The sequence below is a fragment of the Camellia sinensis genome, chromosome 13 (assembly GCF_055761805.1).
Source record: "Camellia sinensis isolate YWXY chromosome 13, ASM5576180v1, whole genome shotgun sequence".
Lineage (NCBI taxonomy): Eukaryota > Viridiplantae > Streptophyta > Magnoliopsida > Ericales > Theaceae > Camellia > Camellia sinensis.
The window spans coordinates 74,784,607-74,795,150 of record NC_138973.1 but is presented as its reverse complement, the minus strand read 5'-3'; the positions used below and the strand labels follow the sequence as shown (position 1 = coordinate 74,795,150).

The 10,544-nt window shown below is 40.2% G+C and overlaps 1 protein-coding gene across 1 annotated transcript; it reads right to left on the bottom strand.

Moving 5' to 3' along the window:
* Nucleotides 1-1,648: 1,648 nt before the first annotated feature.
* Nucleotides 1,649-2,155, bottom strand: LOC145805493 (uncharacterized). The gene has a single exon (XM_082900636.1). It carries the CDS (start codon nucleotides 2,153-2,155, stop codon nucleotides 1,649-1,651), a length of 507 nt encoding a protein of 168 aa, XP_082756762.1.
* Nucleotides 2,156-10,544: the final 8,389 nt, after the last annotated feature.

Sequence of the window (10,544 nt, the reverse complement as noted above, 5' to 3'; positions counted from 1 at the left end):
TGGGGTAGGCCAATTAATAATAGCTTCAATTTTATGAGGATCCACAGATATACCATCCTTATTAATGATGTGCCCCAAAAATGCAATTTTATCAAGCCAAAATTCACAATTTTTGAATTTCCCATACAACTATTTTTCTCTAAGTGTTTGAAGAGTCAGTTTCGAATGTCGTTCATGCTCATCTTTACTTTTCGAATAAATCAAGATGTCATCAATGAATACAACAACAAAGTCATCTAGCAAAGGTTTGAAAATTCTGTTCATTAAATCTATAAATGTTGCAGGCACATTTGTAACTCCAAAAGGCATGACTAAAAACTCATAATGCCCATACCTGGTCCGGAATGCGGTCTTTTCAATGTCCTCAGCCTTAACCTTCAGTTGATGATATCCTGATCTCAAGTCAATTTTCGAAAATATCTGTGCTCTCTGTAACTGGTCAAACAGGTCATCATAACGCGGCAAAAGGGTATTTATTTTTCACTATCACCTTATTGCGTTCTCGGTAATCAATGCATAATCGGAGAGTGCCATCTTTCTTTTTAACAAAAAGTACCAGTGTGTCCCATGGTGATGTACTCGGTCTGATAAACCCTTTATCAAGCAATTCCTACAACTGAATTTTCAGTTCTTTCATTTTAGTGGTAGACATCCGGTAGGGAGTTTTAGAAATTTGTTGAGTTCCCAGTATTACATCAATTGTGAATTCAATCTCTCTATCAACAAGTTGGCCGGATAATTCATCCGGAAACACATCAGGAAAATCTCTCACCACTGGTGTATTGTCTAGGGTAATGTCTGCAATTGGTTCAGTTATTACATTACACAAATACCTTTTACAACCCTTATTTATTAGTTTTCGAGCTTGCATGGCAGATATGAGGTATGGTGGAGAAACTACCCCTTTTTCCCTCAAAATAAAATTCATCCTATTCGGGAGGTCGAAATATTACTCGTTTCAAAGCACAATCAATAGTTGCAAAGTATTTAGCTAGCCAATCCATACCCAACACCACATCAAAATGTCTCATGTCTAGAGGTATTAAATTGGCATACAAAACAACATTCCTGAGAAATAATTCACATGCAACAAATACAATTGAACATAGTATGGATCCTCCCGTAGGTGATGCAACACATAGCATACAGTTCAATGTTTCCATAGGTCTATTCAAAGTTACAGCAAAAATCATAGAAATAAGCGAATATGTAGACCCGGAATCAATTAAAGAATAAGCAGGTTTACCACAAATAGAGATTGTACCTGACACTACTACCTCACCATTTTGAGTATCCCCCGGAGTCAGTGAAAAAACCCATCCTTGTCTTTGTTCATTTCTTGTTGGAATGGGTGTTGCGTTTGTTCCCGCATTTGTTCCTATTGTTGGAGTAGATCTAGTTGAACTTGCAGTACCACGATTCCCACTTCGACGTGGTTGCATACAATCCTTTGCAATATGTCACGTCTTCCCACAGTAATAACAAGCCCTGGATGTACGATAGTAAACACCTCAATGTTTCTTTCCACAAGTAGCACAAGTTGGTGTCGAATTGCCACCTTGGCTTGAATCGGTATTACTGGAACTCCTAGATTTAACGTCTTATTCATTGATGTTGCTCCCTTACTAAAATTTTGTCTTCTGCCTTTCTATTCGAAGTTTTGTTTACGGTTAACCATATTTCTCTTCGCTATTAGTGCCCTATCAAGTACATCCACATATGTCGGCAATTTGAGCACATTGATTTTATCTAAAATTGGGTCACGCAAACCTTCTTCAAACTGTTTGGTTTTTTTATAATCTGTATCTACCATGTGGGGTGCAAAGCGAGCTAATTCTGTAAATTGAGCCTCATATTTAGCAATTGATTTATTTCCTTGCTTGAGTTCCATGAATTCAGCTGCATTTTTGTCCCGCACACATTGTGGAAAGTATTTCTCATAAAAGATTTCTAGGAAACGGGCCCAAGTAACGTCTCGGTTCTCATCTCGAACCAGCATCCACCAACGTCTTGCATCATCTTCTAATGTGAATGCAGCTAGTTGTACCTTCTGAGCTTCGATACATGGAAATACTTCAAACAATTTTTCAATTCCTAAGACCCATGCTTCGGCCTTCAACGGTTCAATTCTGCCATGAAACAGTGGTGGCCTCATCTTTTTAAATTCTCTGGTCAAAGCAATAGTACAATTCTCCGGCTGGCACCCTAGGGCTGGAGGTGGCACAGGCATTGGAGGTGGGGGTGGTGGTTATTGTTGCCACCGCTGTTATTGCCTTATGGTTTCAGCCATATCTTGCATCATTCGTTCCATTCTATCCAATCTTGAGGAGGTTGCCTCCTCTAGCTCATCACCCCTTGTCCTCACCATTTTCTATATGAAACTTGTATTATGATAAACACAACAAATAAAATATGTCCACATGTACAAATTCAAAACATGTAATCACACAATTTATCTCACTCTAATATTTAATTACGCATGAATGCATTCTTGATGTCTCTTCTAGACTCTCTATAGCTCAATGGACAAGTGAGTGAGATATAACTCATACTCTGATACCACTCTGTTAAGACCCAAACCCGCTTCTATAGGTTTAGTGTCATGATCGGCCAGTAATCATAGATTACCTACAGCCTTTTGAACAAACGAACCTCTTAATATAAAGTATGGGGCTTAGCGGAAATTTGAAACAACGTAGAAATTATCCATTGAGCTGTGCAAGCATGAGGAGAACTAATGTAATAAGAAAAGTTTTAATTTAAAAGTACATTTATCATAATCATTCAAAATTCATATCTTGCAAATATACAGCCCCAACTATAAACAGATACAAAACCATTGAAATACACAAAAGGGGTTCAACTAGCATGGCTCCTCCTGAGCCTGATCACTTCACTTAGAAGCTCCTCAAAAGGGTTGACCCGAGTAGATTCGAGGCTTTCTAACTTTGATGTTAGCTTGCCCACCTACATATATATAAATAAATAGTGAACTAGAGCCCAGCGAGTAATAACAGAATAAAGAGGTTACGTGAATGAAGTTCGATAACATGCTTGTCAAAATTATTGTTTCAAATCTTTATATCCAATAAATTTCATAATAAATATCATTCAATATCAAATATGTGGTACACCCATGAACAATAACATTCCAATCACAGTGGAGCAAAACCAATGGACCACGAAGGGTCAAACCAATGGACCACGAAAGGTCAAACCAATGGACCACGAAAGGCCAACACTAGAGATCTCTGTGTAATCCAATAGCCTTGGTATTGTTACCCCCAGGCAAGGGCCTACATCCAATAGCCGTGATATTGTTACCCCTAGGCAAGAGCCTATGTCCTATGGATGCCACAAATACATTTCGAAAATGGACTTCATTCATCATTACAAAATAACTTTTCGATAAACTATTCAATCAGCCACATATTGATTCCATAGCAAACAATTTCAAAAATAGTATTACTTGAACATGTCTTTACAAAGTTACTACTCACAGTTGTTTGAGTTGTTACTAAGCCTCGGACAGCCACCTAAACAAAACACATAACAGAAGCACAGTTGAAACACCAATTCATTTTAATTCAATTCTACTCATGTGCTTCTAACACATTCCATGATTATATGAGTCCAAATGGTGCCTAAGAATACTTGGAGTGGCATGAGTATGCAAATATGCACTTAAAAGAGTTTCTCAAAATTTGCTAAAAACGAGTCTTCGCTCAAGTGCCACTTCCTACGCTCAAGTGGGGGCTCAAAAACAAAAGTGGTCGCTCGAGCGTAACTTCTGTCACTCGAGGGGTTTGCAAAAGTACTGGTTACATGAAATTTCCACTCGACGGACGCTCGAACGGAAAACTGAGTAAAAAAGGTCCTCGCTCGAGCGTCACTTTGGTCGCTCGAGCGTTCTGTATAATTTTTCAAAACTTGTAAGGGCCCAATTTTCACCCTCGAGCGAGCATTTCCCCACTCGAGCGAACAACATGAATTCTGAAATTTCCAAATCAGCGTTTGATTTTCAAGGTTGATATTCAAAGCCTCAAAACTTGTGTTTTTGGTACAAAAACTTGGGAAATTATTATATAACATGAAAATACTTTCAATTTGAGCCCATTTATTCAAAATCATATTCCAATTGTCAAAATTCAAGTTTAGATTTTCAAGTGAAAAACATGCATGTTATAGATTGAGCCTCCTTCATGTTAAAACATTACTAGGTGATATGAAATGCATGAATTCATGGATGATCTTCAAGCTCATGCCTCCTAAGCTTCATGCATGTATGAATTTCAAGAAATCTTAACTCAATAATGAAGAATTAAGCATGTATGCGTATAATTCAACTCAAATTCATCATATACATGACAATTCATGCTCAACCTATTCAAATTCAAACAAATGTTCCTATAACTCCATGAACTTGGTTTCTACATGATTCAATCCTAAGAATTTGGGATAAATTTCATACCTATTGCGTAAATTCAAGTGTTATATGGATCAATTCACCAAGAACTCTAGCAATTCACTTCAATCTCCTCTTTCTCTCTCTAATTGTTGAACTCCCTTCCCTTCTCTCTCAATTCTCAGCCAAGAGTTATAAAAATGAGCCCGTAAGCTTAATTAGAGTCTTGCATAGGGTGTAATTAAGTTAGCCTAATCAAATATGATTAAGTTTAATTAACTAAACTTAATTATAATTAATTCAATCAGTTTATTCTAATTATTTTGATCCAAATCAATTTTCAATTAAAGTTACTATAAAATTCTAAATATTCTAATTAGACTATTAGGCTAGTCAATTTCAGTTTCTGAAGTCATCTAAGCTCTCAATTTCTTTATCTAGGTTGTTAATTTGAACAGATATTCCATGTAATGATAGATAATCACAAAATTAAGCATGTATTTGCATAAATAAACACATAATCATGCAATTAGACTTAGTAAAATATCATTATACACTAGTTCGGAGGTTGGGGTCATCACATGATGTCCTTTAATCTGGGGCTTCTTCTGTTGGATTTAGAAGATATGATGCAGATGCCTTACCCTCTGTGTCTCTTCTCGAATCTCGTTTGTGTTGACCTTTGTATAGATCACATTGATAACCTGAGGTCTATCAGTTTGTGGCGCTGAGGGTGGTGGTGGTATTGCTGGTGCCTAGGCCAGCTATGCCTATTCATCTCTGGTCTTTGCTTCATCTATCAAGTCTCTTTGTTGTCCATGCCTGACCAGGTCCTCCAGGTGTTGCTTTAGATCCCGACACCCTTAAGTCATGTGCCCATTCTCATTATGAAAGACATAATTCTTCATAGGGTTCCTGCCCATGTACTCTCCTAGGGTCTTCTGCGGTGCCCTAAGGTAAGGCTAATTCCTGATCCTCTCCAAGATCCTATAGATTGGGATCTTAAAAACTGTGCTCACGGCCTACATAGCCCTCAATCCATGTTCCGACCTGTCGGTGCAATTATTTTCTTGATTGTGCTTTAGTGAGCCATTTCTTTTCTCTTACTTCACTACACTCACCTTCTTTGTTTTCTTGTCTTCATCTGTCCTTCCATACTTCTCGATCCTTGTCATGATCTTCCATACTCTTCGAGAGGGTCTTTGCAAGGGATTGTCGAAGTGGGCAATAATTCTCCAAGCCGTTCTTAAAAGACATAATTACAAGTTCCTAGTTATAAGCTGGTATTCAGTTGTAAACCTCGTAATATCTTTTGGCGTAAGCCCTAAGGCTTTCGCCATCGTCAATCTTTAGGGCCAACATGGAGTCAACCCTGAGTGGCTGCAATCTGTTCGTGACAAAACTGACCACAAATATCTCAGCCAGTCCTTCACAATTCTTGATACATGTCTTCGGCAGTTTGAGAAACCAATCCGATGTTATTTCCCTAAATGTTAAAGGGAACACCATGCATTATAACTGTTCGTTCCACTCCACAAAGACACTGCATTTAAATATAAACTAATGTGAAAGTTTGGATCTGACTTACCATCATAAATCTAGAACCTTAGGATACTAAATCTCTTCGGTGCGTCAAACGCATCCAACTCAACTGAGAATGGAATCCTTGACTGAGCAGTGGACATAATCTCGGTGCCTTGTCGCTTTCTCTAGAGGTAATCTCGCAAGTCTTCCTTATTCCATCTAGGATCTAGGCTATTAGTTGACTTTAGTCTCTTCGGCACGCTACTTCCTGTGTTAGGATGCGTTCTCTTGGACTTTTCCACGTCTATTATGTCGTCAAAATAGAGGCCTTGCCCATTGATCTGCCAAGATCCTCTGATCTGGGTTCCCTTGGTCCTCGGGGTTCGCTAGGACTCTTCCCACCGCGATTCTGTCCTCCCGGCGTTTTGTGATCATCAGTGCAAGTTCCTAGGTCTCTTCTCATACTGTGATACGGTGGACACCGCAACCTGTCATTCCTTCTGGGTGCCCACATTTACTGCTAGAGTCAATGTTTTCGGTAAGGGCAACGCTGGTTGCATTACCTTGCTCTGCATCGTGAAGTTTACCACGGTTTGCAGGTCTGTCAATTTGTTGGCCAGGTCCTTTACCTCGTCATTTCTTCTTAGGAACCTTTTTTCCATACCTAGAAGTCACTCTCGTTATAATATTCTTCTCGGTTGCCTCTTCTCGAGCCATTACGGCCTCTGGCAGCATTGGTTCTTTCAAGGTTTACTTCTTGCAATTCTTCGTCATTGCTTCCTCCTCTATCATTTGGATCCACATACTCTTCTTTCTCATTGTATATGTCCTCATCGACTGTCTCCTCTTATCCGACGTTGGCCATCTATTCTTTACTTGTGGTGTTGATTTCCAACCTCACAGCCAAACTGGGAACTTAACTGGAGAGTACGCAGTAGAACAGATTAAAACAAAGACATGCCAATAAGAAGATAAGAATACCATGGTGGCTCGCCTACCCGGGGGCATTCCAATAATCAAGTCAGTCAACTTATCTCTCAAAGATATCAAACAAGTAACACAACTCTCAATCAAAGCGTAGCTTAGACCCATGGGGGTGCCTTAATTTTTATAGCTAATAGTGTCATTGTCCCCTAGAAGTCTCATTTTATAGGACTCAAGCTCAACACTTATCTCGGACTCTTAATTAGATATGGATGAACTCCTCAAGAGTCTCATTCTTATCCGAACTAAGAGCATCACTTATTTAGAACCTTGATCCTCTATCCAAATATCTCAGCCAATACCTCAGCCATACCTCCACTACGTAGCACCCTAAAAATATATCTCCACAACAACTTTCCTTAGATTTTATATGTGAGCAACTTTCCTTAGATTTTTTATGTGAATAGGGGTGCTAGAATATATATAGAACTAGGTTTTTGGCGTACCATGCATGTCCCTCTTTTATGTGTAAACGTAAACATTGCCGTAAAAAAGTGCAAAGTAAATAGTATATATATATATATATGTTTTTGTTTTATTTTTATTTTTTCGTTTTGATAGTTTGAGGTCAAAGGTAGTAGGCACCCAAAGAAGTCGGAGAGTGAGAAACTTGATTTTTTTTTTCAAAAAAAAAAGTTTATTTATTTTATATAGAATTAAATTATATGTATTAATTGATATATTAATTAGTGTACTGTGTGGGTGATTTTCTGACCACACTGCCCGCTTAGTAACTAGCTGGAGAGCACCGGCAAAATAGATGGCACCTGACTGACCTGCAACAGAAATATAAGAATCCCGCGGTGGTTCAACCACCCGGGGGCACTCTGACGATCAAGTCAGTATATCTCTCAAAGATAAATCAAGTACTAAACTCACAAGCTTGAGTATTAAAAGCATACCTTAGACCCATGGGGGTGCCTCTCTTTTATAGCCAACATAAACCTAATCCCAATAGAAGCCTAACTTCTATGGACTCAGGATTACTGCTAATCTTGGACTCCCAGTAAGATTAGGATAAACTCTCTAAGAGTCTTATCTTAATACAAACTGAAGTCTTCTCTCATTCTAGGACTCTTGCCCCTCATCCAGGTTGAGTTCCCTTTTCATTCTAGGACTCTTGTCCCTTATCCACTTATCTCGGATTCTGATATCTTCGGAGACAACCTCGGCCTTGCCGAGATCACCTCGGCGTCATGACCAGGACACGTGATACCTCGGCTGACACGTCGGCGTCACCTTGCCACGTGTTGGTACTCAGAAAATATATCTCCACAACTGCCCCCTAGGTTCTATTACCTCGGCATTCTGAGGTGATGGAACCTACACTGTTCGTTCATCTGTGCCCCTCTGTCCGAGATCAAACTCGCCGACCTCAAAGTTCCCTGGACCTTACTGTCCACTTGTGTCAAGTATCAAGATTCATGCCTTCCAGGCTACTTGAGATCGCACCTCCTAGCCGAGGTTTATGGTTCCATCAATTCGAGCAACCATGCATACGCTCCTCAACCATTTTGTTCATGCGTTCATCCCTTACTGGCTTGTATGCGTTTATCAGGTTTGCGTCGTTTCTACGTACGCTGCCTGATAGGTACGTCCCCCAAGGTACAATTCTTTTGTCGCCTTTTTTGAGTTTTCAACAAAGCTTTCTCTCTTTCCCTTTGTCTTCTCATTTTGCATTCTTTTAAGTCCTTTCTGTGCTAAAACTTTTCTCTTTTCAAAAAATATCCCCAATCCTTCATCGATCTCTTTTCAAGCTTTCTGTAACTGCTCCGTTCATACTCTCCGGTGGGTCTCCTGATTTCCAGTCATCTATTTGACTCCGGCGATCTTTATATCGGCGTTCATTTGGTAGGTTCATAAATTCTTACTTTTTATTAAGCTCAATCTTTCAAAATTCTTCTGATTTACTTTGAATCTGTTTATTTGCCATCTGTGGCCTTCTGTTCTCGTCTGTCTTCAAGTTTTGAATTGTTTGAATGCCTGGCACTGTTCTTGTCATATCCGCTTTCTGTTGCTAGCATCATGTTTGGGTCATTACTTTCTTGTTCTTCACATACTTACTTAGTGCATGTGTACTTGGCTTTATTCTTTGAACTTTGTCATCTTCTTGACTTCTATTTTTTCCCTTCTTGTTTTTCTTGTTGTATTTCCAGATTCTTGCCTTCGTTTCTATTTTTTTGCATAGTCTTAGAACCACGTCCCTTCTTGAAATTGTTGCCGAGATAGTGGTAGAGAAGCTCTTCCAGCTGACTGCCAATACTGAACCACCGTCAACCGTTTGAAGTAGATTAGTCCGACGTTCTTGCCTTAGTCCCTAGTTCTTAGGGTCTTCATCTTTGTACTTTTGTTTTCTTTGCATATGTCACCTTTTTTGCTTGAAAAATGTCTGTTGTTGGCCGATGTTAACATCCCTTGCTCCTTGATTATCATTCCTTTTTTCACTGTATTTGATAGCCATGTCGGGTAATTGACTTCTCGGATGGCTCTGGGCTCCAGAAGTCCGTCTACTTTTTCCTCTACTGCTTCGACGTACATCAACGTCGGTCCTCTTGCTCGTTGGATTACAGGTTTGGCTGACCTGTCAACGTTCAATTTGTGGCTTGTGACCTCAGGGTCAATGCCAGGCATTTCATAAGGTGTCCAAGCAAATACCTCAATATTTGCTCTCAAACAAGCTTCCAATTCTCTTTCTTCTTCTTTGGCTAAGCTTGAGAAGAAAGAAGCATTCTTCATCCCCCTCCTGGACGAGGATTTTCTTCAGTGCCTCTTTACTCTTCTCGGTTGGCTCCTTGCTGACATCATCTAGGACCTCTATGTCCTCGTTTTCAATCTCTGTCTTCTCTGGTTCTCGAATGTTGTAGGTGGATTTCATTGCTGGCATGGAGAAATTCTCCGCCTGCAGTTGATCCCCTCTGACTTCTTCAATCCCATGTTCTGTTAAGAACCGCAGTAGTTGATGCAATGTTGAAGGAACTGCCCCCATTGCATGCAACCATGATCTTCCTAAGATTTGTAAGGAGATGGAGTGTCGATGATGGTGAATTCTGTTGTGATCTTTCTGGTGCCAGCCTGCACCTCCAAGCTTACTGCTCTCAGTGGCCATGTCGGCGTTCCATTGAACCGAACCATTGGGCCATTGGGTTGCTCCATATTGTCTAGATGAAGGCCGAGCTCCTTGTAACATCGGATATACATGATGTCACAAGAGCTTCCTTGGTCAATCAGGATGCATTTCACTTGGCACTCTCCAACCTGGAGGGATACTACCAAAGCTTCATTATGCGGGTGCTGGACCATCTCGAGGTCGGCTTCGGTATAAGACACTACTGGTCCCAAGCATTCATCTGCCCGATGTCTCTTGTCCCCGACTTGGTAAACATGTTGCAGGTGCTTTCACCTTCTGAGTCTCCCCCCTAATTTCGTTCTTGTTGACCCTCGAGTGAATTACATTAATTACCCGAGGTCTTCCTGCCTGAGGTTGTTGTGCTGGGGGAGGCGGAGCTGCTGGCGCCCGAGGCAGTTTTGCCTGTTCTTCCCTTGTTCTGGTCTCATCGACGAGGTCCCTTCAGATTGCCTTGCCCCATTAGATCTTCTAAGTGTGCTTTTAGTGTTCTGTAGACCTGAGTCA

What these genes read in the sequence shown, in the direction of transcription:
- LOC145805493 (XM_082900636.1), bottom strand. Translation starts at nt 2,155, where the DNA reads ATGAGGCCACCACTGTTTCATGGCAGAATTGAACCGTTGAAGGCCGAA.